The 24,069-nt window shown below is 41.2% G+C and overlaps 1 protein-coding gene across 1 annotated transcript; it reads right to left on the bottom strand.

Annotated features, from left to right (window-relative positions):
* Positions 1-14,508: 14,508 nt before the first annotated feature.
* LOC135462973 (isatin hydrolase-like) lies at positions 14,509-15,422 on the bottom strand. The gene has a single exon (XM_064740294.1). The coding sequence runs from the start codon at positions 15,420-15,422 to the stop codon at positions 14,736-14,738; it is 687 nt and encodes a 228-aa protein (XP_064596364.1). The 3' UTR covers positions 14,509-14,735.
* Positions 15,423-24,069: the final 8,647 nt, after the last annotated feature.

Genomic DNA, 24,069 nt, shown 5'->3' with positions numbered 1-24,069 from the left:
ACTTCTAACGGAGTTCTGGATAATGTGTCTGTTAAAATCATGGACGAATACGTTTCCTTACAAGAAAAAACAAAACTGTCACTCTACCCAACCAGCACAAAACCCCCCCTCCCCCACCCCAAACCCTTCTACACCTCCCCTATTTCAAAACAAAAAAAATATTGATTGTTGTTTAACACCATCAAGAAAAAAGAGATAAACTGAGAAGTTGATTTTCCTTACCTGATATGTTTGTATAGAGGGTCGGCCTGCGAGCCCGTCCACTCGGATTCATTGACGGGGTCCATGGCGACGGACAAAGCTGCTGTTCTCCTCGGAGATGGACACCGAAGACGAGCGCAGCAGCCAGCTGTAGTGCTGCGACGGGCAACCGACCAGTCAGAGAGATCACCAATGTACTGGCTTAACCGGTCGCTTCACTACCGTCTTGTCCACGACTGATCGATCCCCGGGCTACCATGTTATAGCTGAGACGTCCTCCGGGATTGGCTCTATTGGTGACTTTTGCTAGAGCCCCCGTTCCACTCACGGCCGATTGTACGCTCTTAACACTTTTTAGCGATGGAAGCTTTTAAACTTTAGCGTTGTCAACAGGCGACTGTCAACAGTGAACTGTGCCTGTAACTGAATGCGACTGATCGTTCGAAGACTGGTTGTACATAGGCCAATCACAAATAGTTATGTAAAATCGATTAACGCCTGAATAAAGGGAACGTATCATGCTAACGAATGAAACACGGATAGCGTTCAACTCAGTCAACGACATTATGCTAATTAGTTAAAAAAAAATGGAGGGGCCTCAGTGGCCGAGGTGGTTACCACGCCTGAACGGCGCAAAGGACCACCAGCATCCCACCAATGTGGTCGCTGTAAGTTCAAGTCCAGTTCATGTTGGCTTCCCCTTCGACAGTACGTGAGAATGTCTGTCACCAGCCCGCGGATGCTCGTGGGTTTACCCCTGGCTCTGCCCCGTCTCCTCCCACTATAATGCTGGCTGTCGTCGTATAAGTTAAATATCTTTGAGGAAGGCGTAAAACACCAATCAGATAAAATAATAAAACAAATTTGAGGAAGGACTGCTTCCTCAGTACATGTTACCTATACCGATTTAAACCGACAGAATAATGGAGCTTATGTCAGAGTCTACAACAAAGCGAAAACCGTATCAATTTCGTTAAAAATGCAAAACGAAACAACGCGAAAACTCTTAAAATGTACTAAGTTTAAAATCAATATCACAAACCAAATGGGGAAAAAATGCAAAATGAGTTAAAATTTTTTACAAATGATTACAGCATCCGACTCGAAGTCGGGAGACCGCGACCAAACCCTGATAGGGTTGTACCAAAGACTTTAAAAATGGTACTTGTTACTGCATCGCTTTCGCGCTCAGTACTTACAGAACAAATTGGCGCGGTGTTAGAATAATGTCACTGGGTGAGGTGTCATGTCTGGTGTCTTCGGTATGATACTTCAGTGGCGGCAGCACTCTGGGGGGCATGTACTCACCCTGTTACAAGAGGACAAATTATATGTTTATACACATAATGACTCCTAGCCGTCATTGGACTGAAAAATTCTTAATTACGGAGACCCCCTTACCCACCCACCCCCCCTGCCAAAACATACACACATACATGCATTTGGTTATTTATTGTGGCTTATCGCCATACTCATGAATTTGTTATTCCGATGTTTTAATTTTCAAGTTACCAACACACCAGACCTGAGCCTTTCAAATACTGAGCTCCGTCAGTTCGCCTTTTCGCCCCCTCCATCTACCAGATGGCACCAGTCTTCAACACAGAAAATGTGATTTTGAATTATACATCTTTCTCGTAGCCAAATGTACAGAGGCGCACAGGCGTAACGACGGGACTCGGTGTTAAAAAGGCTCTGTCCATTCTGCCTGACTGTTGACTGTTTGACTTTTCTACAAGTAGTCACTGGGGATACATTGGGAAACTTCAAGGACATAGATTAAAAGAGATAGATACTTAACGTCTAATAAATTGCAATAAACATCACTGCACTTTTTTCTTCCAATTCTGCTTAAGTCATAGTAAAAGGGGACTCTTGTAGTATTTAAACTTTTATAATTTATTACAAAATAAAACCCTCACGGGGTAAAATTGATAAAAGACCGTATTTCAGTTGTCCCGCGTGACAATTTGCACACTTCCATACTGTCGTCTCTGCTCTGATTTCACTCTCCGTGTTGTAGTCCTCTGTACAACGACATGTTGATGTTGAAATCGCGTTGTTGTCTCTCCAGCAGATGTTCGACGTTGACAAGGGGATATCTCAGCTAAACTGAACTATAAGTCAATGGCCGCGTTGTCATTTCACACAAAGCATTTATAGGTAAAACGTGGACAAGTGAGATCCTGTAGGCAATATTGGATCAATATCTAATCAATATCCAATCACCATATGAGAGGCCACCATTATCGCGTCATTCGTGATTCTGAGATGTATTAATCCGAGATAAGCTGACATAATCCGAGCTAATCCCACACCAAATTCATAGAAGAGAAAAAAGAGAAACCATTGGATTGTCTTGAATCTGTATGCAGAGTTCAAGCCATGTATGAATAAAACCAATTTCAACCAATAAATGCAATGCCTACCGCCTCTTGTCTCGGGGTCTTCGTGGCAATTAACAGCTCTGATATGCCCTTCATGTGCATTATTGTAGCATAACGCCTTAACTTGCACATTAACCGCTCTGAATCTTTACACCCACAAACCTGTCACTCAGTCCAGTCTCCTGAGATCTCCCGAAAATGCCAAACGTGTATAACAGGTTAAGCAATCGTGCAACTATCTTTGTATATTCTATATTCAATTTGGTGGTTTTAGTTGGGTGGTTTTTAACGCCGTACATGTTTATTACACTGATGTTCGAAAATGGAGAATTTAGGGATGCACGGATAAAACCTTTTGCCCTTGGGCAAGTAAATGACGAATCTTTCCACGTTTAACCCATATGTTTTCACCCGTAGAGTCGAACAAAAACTGACGGGCATTCAGCTTAGAGCAAGGAGCCAACTTCATGCATAAACACACGATTATCTCTGTTTAACTAAGCTGTACATTTGAACTTCGACGTGAATCAACCTGTCTATTTCTGAACACGCCGTACCCATTTAATTTCAAAGACACCGTTTACTCTGTGGTTGCCTCAGCGTGGTACCAGGTTCGAATCCAGCTCTCGCTGGTCCAGGTTCGACCTTTTTTCTGGCGGTTAGTTAAACATATTGCGAAGGACATAAATTAACTCATGGCTTTTCGGCTTCCTTCAAGCAAGAATTTCTCGCTTGTACAATAGCAGTACAACAACTGTTTCTTAGTGGAAGTAACCAAAGTACAACAAATCTAGCTGACCTCTGGTCAAAGATCCCCCGATAACTCCTCTATCCTCCACCCAGACACGTGAAAAAGTGAATAAGTGTATACTTATTAAGTGAAAATAAGTGTATTTATACGTGTATAAGGGAAATATTCTTGAGCATCCTTTAAACAAGTGTCAAATACATAAATGAATAAATAAATAAATACACCATTTTGTCAACTTCACACTCATGTCAACCAGATAAACAGGGCACATCTTCAGCTCCCGGTGCACACTTTACCTTCATAGATTTGGCCCCAAGCAAATTAGCTCATGAATTTTATCCAACGTGATTGAATTACTTTACCCCGTTTCAAAATGAAATAAATATGTAAATAAACAATATATTGATCATAATATAATAGCTTACAGGAAATTGTCAATGTATAAGATACACAACTTATGGCCAGCGATATTGGTTTTATAAAGCCCGTGGTGGAGTGTTTATAAGTTCCAAGCTTCGGACAAAACCAGAAGGCCACGCGCAGCTTTCTAAAAATCCTGACAGGATGCAGTCAGTATTTGAAATCCAATTCAGGAATCAGTGTCAAAAGTCAACGGAACAAACGTTAAAAAAGCTGACTATCCCCGGGGCTTAATGTGCTTTTAGGAAACTGGCAGATACATTAACAAGTGAAATTCACCACTTGTGCCCAAGCTCTCTCCCCTGCCCCCCTCCCCTCTTCCCCATTAATCCTTTCATCTTCTGTTATCGAATATCGTTCCAAATCGATATTCGCCTGACCTATTTCCAAAACAACCCAAAACACTACTTTCCAAAACGAGAGTATCCGACATAATATACTAGTATATGTAGTAAATAACGCTGGCAACATGTAAGAGAGAAGTAGTCATGAGTCTTCAGTGATGATCGGAAGAGAGCCCATATTCTTGGCATGAAGTCCAAATTTCACACTCGTACTCCGTGAAGTATTTTTCTCGTCGAATACATATACAGGAATCTCAGTGACGCTTTGATCAGAACAATGGCCATTGCTGAAAGCCGTAACACACATGGGCCATTTACACTGCAGTGAAATACTGGCGAAGTCTGTCTAAAATAGAGTCAACTACATATAGGTAGTCACATTGAAACGAGTCTCAAACTTGTTCCAGCATCACCCCACCAAGAAGACAGTAAATGAACAAGAGGCCGGAAAAACGGGTGTTTGTGTAATGGTGGTGGTGGCGTGGGGAAGAGTGGGGGGGGGGGGGGGGGGGGGGGGGGTGAGATCATTACAGGAAGAAAGAAAAACGTGGATACAAATTGAACAGCAATAGCTGTCACCATTGTCACCAGTTTTTCAAAGCAAGAATGAATTCCGGCTTCCATCAAATCTACCTAAAGCCATTAGAGGTATTCCGGTTGTATGACAGCGATCAGAACACAGGCATTGTCCCGGCTGCCTTGTCCCATAAACATTGCTGGCAATAAACAATCCACGGCTCCAGTATAGCTAGTTAACTGGAGATCTCTCCTCCATTACATTATATGTAAAAACCTTTATAAGTTGAAAGTTGTACCCCGGGCCACCCGGTTTGCTCCATCGCACCCCGCCCCCCACCAAATAATAATAAAAGAATTAAAAATCGAATAATTTTTTAGTCCATGCGTCCAAAGAGACATTTGTATACCAGCAGTCAACCAAAGTAGACATTTCCAGTCTGTAATCGCAAGACCAATTCCCAAGACGAAGGTTTAGCGCAAAGTAACAAAGAACAAAGAAAAGTGTATGTACATTAAGTACGAATTTAGGAGGGAAACGTGCAAACAGAAGCAGTCAACAGTTTTCATTGATGTTGGAATGACGTAATGACGTAAGGAATATTCCAGGAAATCAGTGTTTAAATCGCGTACAAGGTAAGACTAAAGTATATAAATTGTCAAACATAAAATATATATCTTATTACATTATATGAAACTTGATTACAACTGATCATTATACCAACGTGACGATGTTATTCAACACGATGGATACACTGTCCATAGTCCCGGGTAAAGCGGAATTAGACACAGCCATGAAGAAGAAATATCCGGACAATCTGTCCATATTTACTTACAAGAGAATTGCATACACTGTAAAAATTAAGAAACTTAGAGTGAAGGCGTTTGGTGGAATACACGTCATCTGTAGGACCCTTCCGTATATTGGTGTCGAAGTAAGGATCATTTACAACGTTAAATTTAAAACTATCCATCTTGAAATATGGTCTGTGATAGTGGTAACCCCTTTGATTGCAATTGTTGATCTATCTAACGTGGGGATTTACATGTAATTCGACACGATGCGTATACAGCCCCTAGCTCCAGGTTATACGGGTCTATACACAATTACGAAGCAGGGTGCCAGAGATTTTGGGATCTCTCTCCATATGAGTACGGTGTAAAACAACAACTGCGTAATAAATGTGTTTCCGGTGTCCGTTTGTACGACAATTTCCTTGAAGTGATAATACCTACTGTTATCAATGATAAAAGCGATGATATGCTAACTGTTTTTAGCGGTAAAGTAAAAGCGATGATATACATGTGTCAATTGTTGTTAGCGGTAATGTAAAAGCGATGATATACATGTGCCAATTGTTGTTAGCGGTAAAGTAAAAGCGATGATATACATGTGCCAATTGTTGTTAGCGGTAAAGTAAAGGCGATGATATACATGTGCCAATTGTTGTTAGCGGTAAAGTAAAAGCGATGATATACATGTGCCAATTGTTGTTAGCGGTAAAGTAAAAGCGATGATATACATGTGCCAATTGTTGTTAGCGGTAAAGTAAAAGCGATGATATACATGTGCCAATTGTTGTTAGCGGTAAAATAAAAGCGATGATATACATGTGCCAATTGTTGTTAGCGGTAAAGTAAAAGCGATGATATACATGTGCCAATTGCTGTTAGCGGTAAAGTAAAAGCGATGATATACATGTGCCAATTGTTGTTAGCGGTAAAGTAAAAGCGATGATATACATGTGCCAATTGTTGTTAGCGGTAAAGTAAAAGCGATGATATACATGTGCCAATTGTTGTTAGCGGTAAAATAAAAGCGATGATAAACATGTGCCAATTGTTGTTAGCGGTAAAATAAAAGCGATGATATACATGTGCCAATTGTTGTTAGCGGTAAAGTAAAAGCGATGATATACATGTGCCAATTGTTGTTAGCGGTAAAATAAAAGCGATGATATACATGTGCCAATTGCTGTTAGCGGTAAAGTAAAAGCGATGATATACATGTGCCAATTGTTGTTAGCGGTAAAGTAAAAGCGATGATATACATGTGCCAATTGTTGTTAGCGGCAAAGTAAAAGCGATGATATACATGTGCCAATTGTTGTTAGCGGTAAAGTAAAAGCGATGATATACATGTGCCAATTGTTGTTAGCGGTAAAGTAAAAGCGATGATATACATGTGCCAATTGTTGTTAGCGGTAATGTAAAAAGCGATGATATACATGTGACAATTGTTGTTAGCGGTAAAGTAAAAGCGATGATATACATGTGCCAATTGTTGTTAGCGGTAAAGTAAAAGCGATGATATACATGTGCCAATTGTTGTTAGCGGTAAAATAAAAGCGATGATATACATGTGCCAATTGTTGTTAGCGGTAAAGTAAAAGCGATGATATACATGTGCCAATTGCTGTTAGCGGTAAAGTAAAAGCGATGATATACATGTGCCAATTGTTGTTAGCGGTAAAGTAAAAGCGATGATATACATGTGTCAATTGTTGTTAGCGGTAAAGTAAAAGCGATGATATACATGTGCCAATTGTTGTTAGCGGTAAAATAAAAGCGATGATATACATGTGCCAAATGTTGTTAGCGGTAAAGTAAAAGCGATGATATATATGTGCCAATTGTTGTTAGCGGTAAAGTAAAAGCGATGATATACATGTGCCAATTGTTGTTAGCGGTAAAATAAAAGCGATGATATATATGTGCCAATTGTTGTTAGCGGTAAAGTAAAAGCGATGATATACATGTGCCAATTGTTGTTAGCCGTAAAATAAAAGCGATGATAAACATGTGCCAATTGTTGTTAGCGGTAAAATAAAATCGATGATATACATGTGCCAATTGTTGTTAGCGGTAAAGTAAAAGCGATGATATACATGTGCCAATTGTTGTTAGCGGTAAAATAAAAGCGATGATATACATGTGCCAATTGCTGTTAGCGGTAAAGTAAAAGCGATGATATACATGTGCCAATTGTTGTTAGCGGTAAAGTAAAAGCGATGATATACATGTGCCAATTGTTGTTAGCGGCAAAGTAAAAGCGATGATATACATGTGCCAATTGTTGTTAGCGGTAAAGTAAAAGCGATGATATACATGTGCCAATTGTTGTTAGCGGTAAAGTAAAAGCGATGATATACATGTGCCAATTGTTGTTAGCGGTAATGTAAAAGCGATGATATACATGTGACAATTGTTGTTAGCGGTAAAGTAAAAGCGATGATATACATGTGCCAATTGTTGTTAGCGGTAAAGTAAAAGCGATGATATACATGTGCCAATTGTTGTTAGCGGTAAAGTAAAAGCGATGATATACATGTGCCAATTGTTGTTAGCGGTAAAATAAAAGCGATGATAAACATGTGCCAATTGTTGTTAGCGGTAAAATAAAAGCGATGATATACATGTGCCAATTGTTGTTAGCGGTAAAGTAAAAGCGATGATATACATGTGCCAATTGTTGTTAGCGGTAAAATAAAAGCGATGATATACATGTGCCAATTGCTGTTAGCGGTAAAGTAAAAGCGATGATATACATGTGCCAATTGTTGTTAGCGGTAAAGTAAAAGCGATGATATACATGTGCCAATTGTTGTTAGCGGCAAAGTAAAAGCGATGATATACATGTGCCAATTGTTGTTAGCGGTAAAGTAAAAGCGATGATATACATGTGCCAATTGTTGTTAGCGGTAAAGTAAAAGCGATGATATACATGTGCCAATTGTTGTTAGCGGTAATGTAAAAGCGATGATATACATGTGACAATTGTTGTTAGCGGTAAAGTAAAAGCGATGATATACATGTGCCAATTGTTGTTAGCGGTAAAGTAAAAGCGATGATATACATGTGCCAATTGTTGTTAGCGGTAAAGTAAAAGCGATGATATACATGTGCCAATTGCTGTTAGCGGTAAAGTAAAAGCGATGATATACATGTGCCAGTTGTTGTTAGCGGTAAAGTAAAAGCGATGATATACATGTGCCAATTGTTGTTAGCGGTAAAGCCAAGGGGATAATATACCAACTGCTTTAGTGGTACAGTCAAATCTATGATATGGCAATTGTTTTCCGTGGTAAAGCCAAAACGATGATATACCAATTGTTTAATAGGTATTACCAAAGTGATGACATATCAACTGTTTTTTGTAGTAAAGTTAAAACGTTGATGTACCAACTGTTTTTGTGGTAAAGGCAAAGCGATGACATACCAACTGCTTTCGTGGCAGATGCCAAACGATGACGTACCAACTGTTTTAAGGGTAGACGCAAAGCGATGATGTACCAACTGTTTTTAGTTGTGAAGTCCAAGTGATGACATATAACTGTTTTAGTGGTAAAGTCAAACAGATTACATACCAACTGTTTTAGTGGTAAAGTTCAACGATGACATACGAGCTGGTTTTAGTGGCAGAGATCAATCGATGATGTACACACTGTTTTCGGTTGTAAAGTCAAAGAGATGATGTACAAACCGTTTTTGTGGTAGAGACAAATCATCAGTTTTTAGTGACAAAATCAAAGTGATGATAACCAACTGTGTTAATGGTAAAGTCGAAGGGACAATGTACCATCTGTTTGTAGTGGCAATGTAAAAACAACGATGTACCAAAATTTTTAGTGGTAAAGCCAAAGCGATGATGTGAAAGCCGTTTTTAGGGGTGGATCCAAAATGATGTACCAACTGTTTTCAGTGGTAAAAGCCAAAGGAGTGATACACAGAGGTAAAATCAAAGCGATGATATACCAACTGTTTTAGAGGTAGAGACAAAGGGATGATATACCAACTGTTCTAGAGGTAGAGACAAAGGGATGAGATACCAACTGTTCTAGAGGTAGAGACAAAGCGACGATATGTCAAATGTTTTAGGGGTAAAATTACACTGTTGATATACCAACTGTTTAGTGGTAGAGGCAAAGCGATAATATATGTTTCAGTGGTAAAGTTAAAGCTATGGTATATAACTGTTTTATTCGTAAAGTTAAAGAAATGATATACCAACTGTTTTCAGTGGCTAAATTAAAGTTACTGCATAATTACTAACCAGCTTATCAGTCAGTCAATCAATCTACCCTGATTAAGCAATAGCACGGATGGTCTAAGCTATGCGAAAAAATGTGTTCCACTTACATAGTGTCCCGAAAATGCTGTCAGTCTTTGTGTGGACACTATGTTCTAAATGCCGTCAATATCGCGTTAACACTACAAAGCAACTCTTGTCAGAAAACGGCTAGCGTCCTCCAGAGTTCTCTTCAGCCGAGTAAAACGTGAATTTGATATTTACACGTCTCTTTGTTCCCAAATTGCCTCACGTGTATTGATTTTTTTTTGTACTACGCAGTTACCTTTAACATTTCGTAGTGGTTCGCTCGCCAACGCGCCGCAATGACCCGCACCAATGCGGTTACTGTAAGCTCAAACCCAGGTCATACTGGTTTCCTCTCCGGCCGTACAGGAGAAGGTCTGTCTGCAGCCTGCGGATGGGCGAGGGTTTCCCCTGAGCTCTACCCGCTCTCTTTTCACCATTATGCTGGTCGCCGTTGTATAAGTGACATATACGCAGTACGGCGTAAAACACCAATAAAATAAATAAATAAATAAATAAATAAATAAATACACGATACCAAGGGTAACCGGAGAATTTTGATGGTTTCCTGACACAGGCTTGGATTTGGCTTTCACAATGGAAATCTGAGGATATGATTGGTTTCCTGAAAGAGGCTGGGATTGTTCTACACACTCGGGTATGTATATCGAGGGAAAACCGGAAATGAACAATAATAGGCGATGCCCGTTCGTATGGTACGTAATATTAATTAATTGATATAATTATTTAGCTAATAATTAACTTCCCAGTCACGTGTGACTGACAGATAGACACATGCTACTGGCAGAAGATAAATGGCCCTCACGTTAGGGCGAGCTTACTGCTAATTAACAACGCGTCGTCACCAAACCCCATACACTAACAGAAAGAGGGAAGGTTGATGAAATTCCCTGTTTCAGGCCAGGATTGAACTGACAGTCCGTATTTTCTAGCGATTGAAAGACAACCGCTCAGCCATGCCCGGCTCCAACGTAATGTAAGTATGATTTGATATTTCCACGTGGAATGTATAGGGTGTATATACAAGACAAGATATGATTAAGTTTATTTGTTTATTAGTGCTTTACGCTGTACTCAAGAATATGTCACTTACACGATGACAGCCAGCACTATGGTGGGAGGAAACTAGGTAGAATCCGGGGGGAATCCACAGCGATCCGCATGTTGCTGAAAGACCTTTCCACGCACTGCCGGGATGGAAGCCAGCATGAGCTGGATCTGAAGTCAGTGCGAAGTGGATAAATCAGCACATCTACGTTAGGGCATACATGATACGTGTATGGCAAATTACAATACAATCTGATACACTTAGGGCATATCCATGATACGTGTATGGCAAATTATAACACAATCTGATACACTTAGGGCATATCCATGATACGTGTATGGCAAATTATAACACAATCGGAAGTGAATAAATCAGCACAATTACGTTAGGGCATATCCATGATACGTGCATGGCAAATTACAACACAATCTGATACACTTAGGGCATATCCATGATACGTGTATGGCAAATTATAACACAATCGGAAGTGAATAAATCAGCACAATTACGTTAGGGCATATCCATGATACGTGTATGGCAAATTATAACACAATCGGAAGTGAATAAATCAGCACAATTACGTTAGGGCATATCCATGTTACGTGTATGGCAAATTATAACACAATCAGAAGTGAATAAATCAGCACAATTACGTTAGGGCATATCCATGCTACGTGTATGGCAAATTATAACACAATCGGAAGTGAATAAATCAGCACAATTACGTTAGGGCATATCCATGCTACGTGTATGGCAAATTATAACACAATCGGAAGTGAATAAATCAGCGCAATTACGTTAGGGCATATCCATGTTACGTGTATGGCAAATTATAACACAATCAGAAGTGAATAAATCAGCGCAATTACGTTAGGGCATATCCATGTTACGTGTATGGCAAATTATAACACAATCTGAAGTGAATAAATCAGCGCAATTACGTTAGGGCATATCCATGCTACGTGTATGGCAAATTATAACACAATCAGAAGTGAATAAATCGGCGCAATTACGTTAGGACATATCCATGTTACGTGTATGGCAAATTATAACACAATCAGAAGTGAATAATCAGCGCAATTACGTTAGGGCATATCCATGTTACGTGTATGGCAAATTATAACACAATCAGAAGTGAATAAATCAGCACAATTACGTTAGGGCATATCCATGATACGTGTATGGCAAATTACAACACAATCTGAAGTGAATAAATCAGCACAATTACGTTAGGGCATATCCATGATACGTGTATGGCAAATTACAACACAATCTGAAGTGAATAAATCCGCGTTTATGCCTTCTGGCTTATACAAGCTTATTTAGTTTCCTTCCTGGGAAACACCCAAGAAAAAAAATCGTAGGCTATTGACTATAACTACCATGGTAACACATGAGGTATATGTTGCCATGCTTGTTACATTAACAATCGACCAGTTACAAGTGTAACAAAACAGTCGAGTCAGTCACGTATTCGTAACTTTCCTCGAACATCCTGGCGTTTCATGACACTACAACCTCAAGAACGTCATCAGAAAGTTCTAAAAATGGCATCAGGTTAAGTGCTTCACACAGCTTATGCACTCTCAGATCACGGGGAAACTTACCCGCCCGCCATAATTCAGGTCCAAGCTGTGTACTCTGCTGTTTATTTCTGCCCTTCTGATTTGGATGTGTGTATGCTTGCGGTATTATGTGATTGCTTCCTCCCATCAGGATGCTGGCCTTCGTCGTATAAGTGAAATATTCTTAAATAACCTTACCCGCCTTACCCGCCCGCCATAATTCAGGTCCAAGCTGTGTACTCTGCTGTTTATTTCTGCCTTTCTGATTTGGATGTGTGTATGCTTGCGGTATTATGTGATTGCTTCCTCCCATTAGGATGCTGGCCTTCGTCGTATAAGTGAAATATTCTTAAATCAATAAACCAATCAAGTGGATTGGGCAGCAGTCACGGAAAATTGTATCTCATCGTACTGATTAGTTGACTGATTGATTTGATTGGTGTTTTACACGGTACTCAAGAATACTTAACTTATACCATGGCGACCAGCATGGTAGTGAGAGAAAATTGGGCAGAGGTTCCCGTACCTCACTGGATTTGTCATAACCACACATTTTAGAGATATACGTTATCATGGTATTTCAGTCAGCTAAGCTAACGACAGCTGTACCTTGAAAATACTAGGAAATTCATAGGGACAGTCCGTTTCAACCAATGAACTGCCAGAGCAAAGAGCATGATGTCACCAATCAGAACATTCGTCTCCACGAGCGTACTACCGGACTCAAGACCCTATTACAGCTACGGATTGTTTTTTTTTTTGTTGGGGGTGGGGCGGGTGGGGGGGAGGGGTGTAGGGTTGGGGTTCAGGCGGCCAGTGTTAGCGTTCATCTGCTTCGTATGAAAATAATGGAAACTGTTTACTCTTTGTACAGCTGAGGACAGCTTGGAATTCCTGGCGAGATTCATAGCACGGGTTTCTGAGGATAACCATGACGGTAACCTAACGATGTGAAAGGTCATTATTTATTTATTTAATTATTTGGTGTTTTGGGCCGTCCTCAAAAATATTTCACTTACACAACAGCAGCCAGCACTATGGTGAGAGGAAACCGAGCAGAGCTCCCCTGGGAAACCGACGACAAACCAGAGGCTGCTGACAAACCTTCCCACGTACGACCGGAGAGGAAGCCACTATGAGCTGAACCCGAACTTACACCGATCACATTGGTAAGAGACATATGGAGGCAGTGATGTTTATTGCAATTTATTAGACACCACTGGTCTATAGACTGGCTTGTGCCTACTAAAACTCAACAGGGATAAGGCGTGGCGGTTTGGGGAGTGGGTAACTGTATAAAGTATGTACAAATGAGCTGCCTTCCCGGTCATAGTCTCAACATCGACATCGGTACTTAACGTCATATTCAGAAAGTTTCCACATAGGCGGTCAGTCTTATAGTCGATGTAAATCATAGACCTTTTTTCAAGATACTATTATAAATGAACTCTCCCACGTCTCAGCACGGCAAATATGAGGTCCCGAGCCCCGGGATGAACCGAAATAGACAGTAATGAGGCAGTAGGCTTGAACGTTGTTCTCCAAAAAAAAAAAAAAAAACAAAGGGAGGGGGGGGGGGGCAACTTTAGAGCCGTAAGGGTTTAAAGAAAGTGAACGTTTTTATTTAATTTAATCTTTTCCAAGTTACTATTATAAACGAACTTTCCCACGTCTATCCCAGCTACGGACACCATTCTCTCGACTGTGGAAAGGCATTGATTGCTTATTGCCCTCACGAAAGTTAGCGCGGTGAAATCTAAAAATACCAAGTCCAAGGCCGTATTTAAATCCGGATCACGAGTGTCCAGCGGCGATGTTAAGGCAAGCACTTTAAACTCCTGGGCACAACCCTCTCCCTGTCGTCATCGCATGAACACAAAAGACTGGAGTAAGGCGATAAGCAGTTTAAGAAATACATGTACACAAATTAATGCAGGAGATATACTTCGGCTGATGACTCAAATTTCTCCTAAACCACCTAATCTCGTGAGGCTCTGCCTCAGGGGGTGCTATTAATTTGTAAGTAATATGAGAAATAATTATATTTTTGTGTTGGCGATATATTTAATTGTAATGAAATCTTGTGGGGAATTTTTAGTGAAGACGATTAAGGCACAGTATGAGCAAAAAAGATAATTTTTTTTTTGTAAAGCAGATGTCGTTCCTCGCTTTGACGTATTTCATGATAAGTTTCAAAGCGCACATTTTCAAAGAGAATCTACAGCTGAGAGGGCGTTAGAATAGCACTGTGTATATTGTGGCACGTTTGACTTGTACCTTGTCCAAGTTACATTTGGTAACATTTTCCACAATCTGCATGTGGTCGGTGTATGGTCGGTGGTTGGTCGGTAGTTGGTCGGTGGATGGTTTAAAACACATTTAGATTTCTATGTGAAGGTAATGGCGACTAATATAACCAGGAATGATATTTTTGCGAAGTGGACGTCCTGCGCCGCGTTGACGTTATTCATAATGGCGAACATTCTCACTGGAGCTCCACTTCCGTCGCGGATTTTCATGGGGATCGCGTTTATTGTGGCTCCCTTGACTGGTATCTTGTCTAAGTGAGCTATGTTTTCCAGACAAACGAGGCTGGCGCCTGCAGTGATCACATGAGTCTCGAAATCGCGTGATTGGCCATAATCTACAGAGGGCGTGTCTACGCCGATGGCGTTGATATGTTTCCTATTGTCAACCAGCCATTGAGAGGCCTTCGGGCTGAAGCCGGGAAAGTGGAAGGTCGAAGAATCGTCGGGCGTTCGAGATCCGAACACCAGTGTTTTGTTCGGCCAGCGCTGGCTCCAGCCCGAGTTCATAAGAACCATTGCTCGCTCAGGGATTTTCCCGTGATCCTCTTCCCACTTTAGAAGATCTGCCACTTCCACCTGTGCATCCGGGTTCTGCTGGGCACGCGCTGAGATATCGATAACGACCCCTGGACCAATGAAACGTGTCAGCGGGATGTCGTGCACACGCCAGCCGCCTTTCCAGAAGTGCGCAGGCGCATCAAGGTGTGTTCCGCCGTGTTCTGCCATGGAGAAGCTGTTAGACTCGTACCTGAAAATGTCAACCATATTTATTTTAAACTTTAAGCCAAAAATGACAATAAAACGCAACTTCGGAAGTAAGCATGAAAAGATGCAGTCAGCAAATAAAACCAACATTCAGATTCTCAAAGAATGTGTTGTACTGGAAAAAGAAAGACTCACTTCATTCACTTTTGTTTGATTAATGCTTAATTAAGTTTAAATCTATTTGTCAAAACAGACATGTGTATACTAACCGTCAGTCAAAATGGATGTTTCAAGTCAATAATCGCAAGACTAAGTCTTCTTATGTTCTGGTTTAATACTGGTTTAAGACTAAGAATCTTATGTTCTAGGCGAATGAGTGAAATCAGTATTCAGAGCGTGCATCATGCTAGTTTACAATATATATTTTAGCTGCGCTTTGATTGCAACGTGGCGATCTAACCCAACACCCCTGGTTAAACCGAATTTGACAGAGTTATGATGAATGATTACAGAAAATTTCAACGCCGTTTTCAAATTTGTCAGTTTTATGGCTGTAAACATTTAAAGACTGTGAACTTATTTGTTTGTTTATTTAGTTTATTTTCCACTTATTGAGTAGTCGTCAATTTTAAGGGCGGTGATGGAGACGGGCATTATGGGATTATCCAGGTGAACGTCATACTGATGGACGGTTAGACGACCTCAGAGAATTCGATGTAACCTGCGTCAAATGCGTCAAAGCAGACATCCGTATACCAGTCGTCAACCAAAATGGACATCCCAGGTCATCACAAAGACATCACACTTGTCAATTTACCTCCGATAGGGTTTTGTTCGAAATACTTACGACCGATGGCTCAGTTGGTAGAGGTCCTCTTGCCAACCCAGGATCAATCCTGGGTTGGGTCAGACCTAAGACCTTAAAAGGGGAAGCTGTAGCTTCCTTGCATGGATAGGGGATAGTGCAACGACTGGTAGTTATAGAAGGCAAGTAAGCCGCCCCACACGAGCCATTATACTGAAACGGGCCAACCAGTCCCCTTAATGCTGAACGGCAAGTGAGAGAGCTACAACTTCCTCTTTCAAGGCCTTAGGTGTGACCCGACTCAGGATTGACCCTGGGTCTACCGCCCACCGAAGCGGACGCTCTACCAACTGGCTCGGAGTGACGTTAAGCTATAATCATTCATTCAGTTTTGAAGCTGCTCTTGTATTTGCTTGATTACACGAACTTCTTGCAGGATGCATTCAGAAGAAAATCCTAATTGTTTGAGGACAACACGTGCATGTATATACTATGGGACAACTACTTTTCAGTTGGCAAGCAGACTCCATTTCGTATTTATTTATTTACGTGATTAGTGTTTTACGCCGTACTCAAGAATATTTCACTTATACGACGGCGACAGCGTTATGGTGGGAGGAAAGTGGGCAGAGCCCGGCGGAAACCAACGAACATCCACAGGTTACTGGCAGTCCCTCCAGTTTGTAAGCACGGTTCGTAAACCGACAAATAAACCGAGTTGTAGAACTTTCGTAAACTGGAAACCTCCAAGCCGAATTATGTTTGGGATGTTCCACACCAGATTATGGGTGCTTCTTTGAATCGCTTTCCCCACACAAGAACGAGGTTTCCCACACGAGATCACATTTTGCACAATGTTACGCGAGAGCATGCAATAACCACTAAAGTACAGGGAAGATCAGGAGGGGTGATAGTTGTGTGCGAGGGAGGCGGTGTGACAGGGTAGATGGAGCATTTGGAGGGTTTGAATTGAGGTTGACTAGTTACTTTAGTAACCAATTACGCTTGGTTCATTTATATATTTGCTCCGCACTCAGAAGTTTCACTTTTTTCACGAACCTAGGGATCCATGGAAACAAGTGAAACAACTGTGATAAATGTGACAAATGTGCGAAAAATGGATTTGAACCTGCGACCACACTGGTAGACTTCAAGTAGAAGCCACACTGTTGACGGTCAGTCCTGTGCTCATAGCTAACTACTGTTCTCCAACAGGACGGTCGGCTAGTTTCTGAAGAGGCCTTGTCCGCGGACGGCTAAATGTATTTGGCATAAACTTCCTGTAGGCCAAACTCAAGCTATAGCGCAAGATTTGCATGTTATCAGGTAGACTTGTGTTCTCTGGTCTGGGGTCCGTTTCACGAAGTAGTCGCAACCCTAGGGCATCTACCATGAAAATCTATACTGACGAGAAAAGCCACCTTTGTAACTGTATGGAAGCCTGTTGAGGACATCTCGTCCCGCGGCACGAGAATGGCACGAGAACGCGTGTACTCCTCCGGCACCATACAAAAAGTTGCAAGACATTCCGTGGCCTCACCGATAAAGCTGACAATCTGTCGCCTTTAAGCTACTCTTTTCTTGTTAATGTGTCATGTTATAGACCGCTGGCAAGCCTCCTGTTCAGATGTTATTACAAAACACCGTTAGAAACAGCTGACCAATTCCTTCTTTTCTGCACACTTCCAAAAGCAGAACTGAACTGTTATCAGCTTTTATTAAACGCATACCATACAGAACTGGCTAGTCACTGAGTGAAGAGCTTTGCAGTTACTATGTGGCATCAGACGACGCGTTACAACGTATATTGGATTTATAGAGTCGTGCAATGTCATTGTTTTTTTTCTTTTTTTGCGGAGGGGGTGATGTTTTCTGCTTATATTTGTCAGTTATTAATTTTTTTAAAATCTATTTTTAACAAAGAAATAATTTTTTGAAATAAAAAAATTCTCTCAATATTTTTCTCTCAATAATTTTTCTTTTTGCAAACTCAGTAATATTTTTATGTCACGTAAGGAATTCTCTTTTACGAAGAACTGTTATTTTTACACAGATAATTAGTCTTCAAAGGACCGAAACTTCTCAAATCACAACTGATGCATCAATATATCTCTGGTCGGATTCGTTTTCAATACCATAAGCTGCTGTACGTGTCTATTGCGTTTCGCCTATATACCAGCGGAGATAACATTTTGTTTCCTGTTTGTTCAAAACTGTACTGTTATGTTACCAGACAGTAATAAAGTCAAAATCAATTTTTAAAATGATAAACGGGGCCTCCGTGGCTCAGCGGTTTAGCACACCAGCGCGGCGCAATGACCCAGAGGCCTCTTCCCAGTGCGGTGGCTGCGAGTTCGAGTCCAGCTCATGCTGGCTACCTCTCTGGCCGTACGTGGAAAGGTCTGCCAGCAGCCTGCAGAAGGTCGTGGGTTTACCCAGACGTTGTATAAGTGCAATATTCTTGAGCACGGCGTAAAACACCTACCAAATAAATAAATAAATAAAATGGAAAGCCTATGTATACAAGACGACATGCAGACGACCTTGTCTTACTTTTAGTGTCACATTGCCGCAGTTATTAATCTTGTGATGTGTATGAAATGCTAACGTTTAAGTACAGAGAAGTACAGCTGGAATAAATTTCCTCGCCTGAAGAGAGACGAATTGCTATTTTTTAGGTATCGCTAGAAACAGGTTGACAAAAAATGTAAAGGCTCGCCTAAGAGGTGTAGTGACTGCTACATAAAGTATCGCTATTGGCAGGATAAATCCATAGGAGGCGCACTCAGTGCTACATTTTTTGTATCGGTAATCCATAGGAGGCGCACTCAGTGCTACATTTTATGTATCCGGTAATCCACAGGAGGCGCACTCAGTGCTACATTTTATGTATCGGTAATCCATTTGCGGTAAGAGGTGTTATGAATGCGCCGTTTAATGTGTTAAAGAGTTCAAATAAATTCGTTTAGAGATACTCTCAATTTACAGTCTGCTAACTCGGCCTATAATACTGCAGGCAAGAGGAGCATTCCTTTTAAATGATTTGCAACGTAAAGTATTCAGTTTTTTCAAATATTTTCCAATTTTTACTTGTCCACCTTCACAACTCGAATGCGTGTGGCTCCAGAATATTTCACTTACACAAAATGACTGGAGAAAACCAGACAGGGCCCGGGGAAACCCACGATCACCAGCAGGTTGCTGCCTGATTCTGTTGATGTTAAATTCTGAAGCAAATGTACCTTACATATACAGTTCATAGGCTAAATTTAGAATCGGCATAAACCATGCTGGAATGGAACATTCTGTCGATAAGAAAATCTTCACTTGCACGTTCTAAGAATAGCTTAGGTTTCACCAGCTATACATAGAATAGGCATAAAATGGGAAATGAACACATCGCTCATAAGAAACCATTACTGGCACGTTTTGGAGGCCATATGTAATACTGGTTGTAACCTCTAGTTTAACCTCCCTGCATGGATTGAAGCATGATTACGATATAGGCTATGTAACAACAGCATACAGAGCAAAACCAGAGCATCCACGTTAGATAGCCAGCACATGGCCACACTTAAGAGGTGAAATCTTGTCTCTTGTCAGTTTACCCCAGTTAGAGTTTTGTTCTAATTTTTCATGTATATTCGTAAAAAATAACAACATTAAAGCCTTCACCATAGAATAAATGGAATTTGGTTTGAAAAAGAGATGACAGTAGAATTTTGTTGGACTTCAGTAGTCCAGAATTACGCAGAATGCTGCGTACTCCTCACATTTAAAGAATAATAAAATGAGAACACTGCAAAGAAGCCTTACTGTCACGTGTTGCGGGTCATATGTACTTTACTGTCACGTTTTGCGGGTCATATGTACCTTATTGTCACGTGTTGCGGGTCATATGTACCTTACTGTCACGTTTTGCGGGTCATATGTACTTTACTGTCACGTTTTGCGGGTTATATGTACCTTACTGTCACGTGTTGCGGGTCATATGTACCTTTCTGTCACGTTTTGCGGGTCATATGTACCTTACTGTCACGTGTTGCTGGTCATATGTACCTTACTGTCACGTGTTGCGGGTCATATGTACCTTACTGTCACGTTTTGCGGTCATATGTACCTTTCTGTCACGTTTTGCGGGTCATATGTACCTTACTGTCACGTGTTGCGGGTCTTATGTACCTTACTGTCACGTGTTGCGGGTCATATGTTATGTGTAGCTGCTACGTATGACTCGGTACAGCTGGACACTGGACACGAGAGAAAAGCAAGTACTAGTAGGTAGGTTAAACCGGGGAAACACTTGGTGCATTTTTTTCTCTAGTAGGGGCGAACTTAATCGCCGGCGAAATACGCTGACGATATTCGCAGCATAGTTGCAGACACTTTAGGAGGATTTTTGCAAGTACATGTGCACTATATTCATATCGGAAATGTTTTGATCGAAATTAGGTTAAATTTATTCATTTATTTATTTATTTGATTGGTGTTTTACGTCGTACTCAAGAATATTTCACTAATACGACGGTGGTCAACATTATGGTGGGAGGAGATAAAACCCACCATCATTCGCAGCAGATCGCTGGCAGACCTTCTCACGAACGGCCAGAGAGGAAGCAAACATGAGATCAACTTAAACTCACAGTTTAGACTAATTAATTAATTTATTTATTTATTTGATTGCTGTTTTACGCCGTATTCAAGGATATTTCACTTATACGACGGCGGCCAGCATTGTGGTGGGAGGTAACCGGGGAAAAACCCACGACCATGTGCAGGTTGCTGACAGACCTTCCCATGTACCAGTTTAGATTAAATGGACGTATGTATTATACGACATTCACAAGCAAAAGTATCCGATTTTATCACTGAACTCACCAGAAGTGCTTCATTTTTCCACGTTTCAAAATGTTAAATCGGAAACTTGGGCTTCCGGGCCAGAATATTGAGTGCGTGTCCAATACGTGGGTTAGGTCAACAATTCGCGTTTCCCCGTTCACCAATAACGCCTCTAGCAGGGGAGGAATAAGTACAATTAACGTCAGCATCCCGGTGAATCGTGAGGTTAAGCTACGGTCAAGCTCACTGAAGGTTGGTGAACACCGTCAAGAGAAGCTAAAACGAAACTGAGCAGAACCACAACGAATCCGGTCTCACAATCACAGCAAAGCCGGTCTCACAAAGTAGGCCTACACTGAGGCATGGTGGGAAGGGAATGGGTAGAAGAAGACCTTCAGGAGTGTCGGCTTGAAGTAGAATGATTATGTATGTCGGTGATGGATGTGTTACAGAATGCTGGTTGATACGGAAAAGATAAGGCACTTAAGGTGCATAGGGCTAGAAAAGGGGTAAAAGTTCGTGCAGCGAAACATTATCAGTGGCATGGGAAGCCCTGGTGTTGGAGGGTTTGGGGTTCTGGGTGCCGGTGCACTTTCAAGAGTCTGGAAGCATATTTTATCCCCTCTCCCCCGCCCACGCCTCCCCCTCCGCCGACAACGCAAACATATGTACTTTTAGCAGTAACTGTACATGTACAATAGACACTGTTCAATTTAACCCTATTTGCTGTCTTAGTAAGCAGTTTGCAATACATTCAGTGCATATATCGGCCATCCTTGTGTATAAAAGTGTCTCGGTAACTAACTTTGAGCCAAAAATATGGGCATGACCTACTCACAAATTTTAGAATGAATATCTTACGACTTACGCACTGGAATCGCAAATGATCTTCAGTACAGTCGTATGCACTATTTTGTCACAGATTGCCTTTGATTTCACGCAACAGTAGTCCTGCGAGATTTGATGGGGCGGTTTAGGTGTGCCTGCAAACAATATCTTAGGTTTCAGTCGGTGTGAATCGGTCGAGGCTAGCCACGACCAAAACGATGGCGGCGAAACGTAGATCTCTCGGGATAATACGCTAAATTTAAGTTCGACTTTCGCATACCACTCGTGAACTAAGAAGGGGCGTTCCAAGGCGTTCCAAGGCGTTCCAATATAATCGGAAGACCCAAAATAACCTAGACTATTCCTTCTGTAAAGAACATATAAGCAAAAAATAAATAAATGTTAAATAAAAAGGGCGTTATGTAAGAGAAAAGCAGTCATAAGCGATCCAAGCAACACAGTCGATATTCTATACATGAAATCTAATACAAAACTCGCACAATCTGTAAACAATAGGTATCTCAGTCATGCTTTGTTTGCAACTGTTCATAAAATGAATGTTTATACGTCCCCGGGTTAAGAGGAAACGTCACAAGTTTTTTTATTAAAAAAAAAATTGTCGACTATTCCTCATCAAACAGCCTCACTCTAAGTTGATAAATTCTGTATCGAGTATAACACTATTGTTCGGAAATATGAACAGAATGTCCCAGACCTCTGGTGAGATCTGTTGCCTCTAACTCCGCTTAACCCGGGGCTACACTTCTACAACTCTCTGATGTATATATGGGCGCAACAGTTTACCTATAACCCCATTTGCCACATGCATTGGCCGAGGCTTAAAGGTGAACATTAAAACAAAGTGTACATCATATGAAAAACCATGTAAAATTGTCAAGGAAAATAATTCGTTTGAGTAAAATGTTCTTAGTCTTTTCAGTGGCCTGATGTAACATCACTGGTACCAATGTGGTAAAAAAGGCCACCGTCGAGAACAATGTTTAAAGACCAATTTATTAGGTTGAAATATTTCTAAAGAAATAAATCGAGCTATTTTTATGGACAGTTTCATGGTCTTTCTACAGACATTTATTTCACATTAGTGGGTTTTTCATTTCGGTTTTTTACCTTAACCAAAAATATGAACGACCCCCGCTAAATGCCTGTTCTACCTAACAAAAATTTAAAAATCGAAGGTGTGTCTATAATAGTTTCCTCTTGACCGGTTCACGTAGACCATAAATGTCATTTCTGAGTGACATTTAGGCGCCACGTGACACGTGCAGGAATTATCATTTGACGTGCTCTGTGATTTAAAAGGGGGCGTCTAATTTCTTACTACATAAATATCACGTGGACAGTTAGAATAAAACCCTAAACTGAGGTAAATTAACAAGAGACCGTATTTCACCAATTATGTGTTACAATTTACCAGCTATCACAATGTCCTCGCTGCTTTGGTTTTAATCCCCTCACTGTAGCCGATTTCACCGGTTACGCGTGGCCATTTGCCAGCTATGCTCTCACTGCTCTGGTGTTACGCTCTATGGTGTGAGTGTTTTATTATATTGAAGGTGTGAGTGCATGGGGTTTAACGTCGTGCTTAATTTTTCGGTCATATGATGACGAAGGAATCTTTACAGTGCATGTAATGTGCCTCCTTCTTGCAGGACGGATTTCCATCGATCTTTTATCTAGTACTGCTTCATTGAGACGCCGTACCGAAAGCAAATAAGCTGCTCTGCCCGAGCCATTATAATGATACGGGTCAACCATTCGTTGCACTACCCCTTTCATGCTGAACGCCAAAGCGAGGAAATCACAACTTTGAAAGTATAACCAGGATTAACCCTGGATCTATCTCTCCCGAAGCGGTCGCTCTACCATCTGTGCTATCGGGGCCGGTGCCAGCTTGGTGAGAGACACGTTGGCCATTGCTCCGCTCTGGCACGGATATATACATATGTAATAGTAGTGGGGGCCTCCCTGGCTCCGTTGATTATAACCATGATTAGCGCGCTAGTGCAGCGCAATGACACAGGAGCCTCTCACCAATGCAGTCGCTGTGAGTTCACGTCCAGCTCATACTGACTTCCTCTCCTGCTGAACGTGGAAAGGTCTTCCAGCAACTTAGTTGTGGTGACGCATCACTGTGATTGTACATGTGCTGTAAACAGGTCTAGAGTAAAGTACCCATCAAGGCGCAGTAATAAACATCACAGCAGTGTTATAACC

The sequence above is a fragment of the Liolophura sinensis genome, chromosome 2 (assembly GCF_032854445.1).
Source record: "Liolophura sinensis isolate JHLJ2023 chromosome 2, CUHK_Ljap_v2, whole genome shotgun sequence".
NCBI lineage: Eukaryota > Metazoa > Mollusca > Polyplacophora > Chitonida > Chitonidae > Liolophura > Liolophura sinensis.
Note: the sequence above shows the minus strand (reverse complement) of the source record. Positions and strands in the feature narration are given on the sequence as shown.

Excerpts from the sequence above, each read along its gene's own strand:
- LOC135462973 (XM_064740294.1), bottom strand. The coding sequence starts at position 15,422 with ATGGTTGACATTTTCAGGTACGAGTCTAACAGCTTCTCCATGGCAGAA.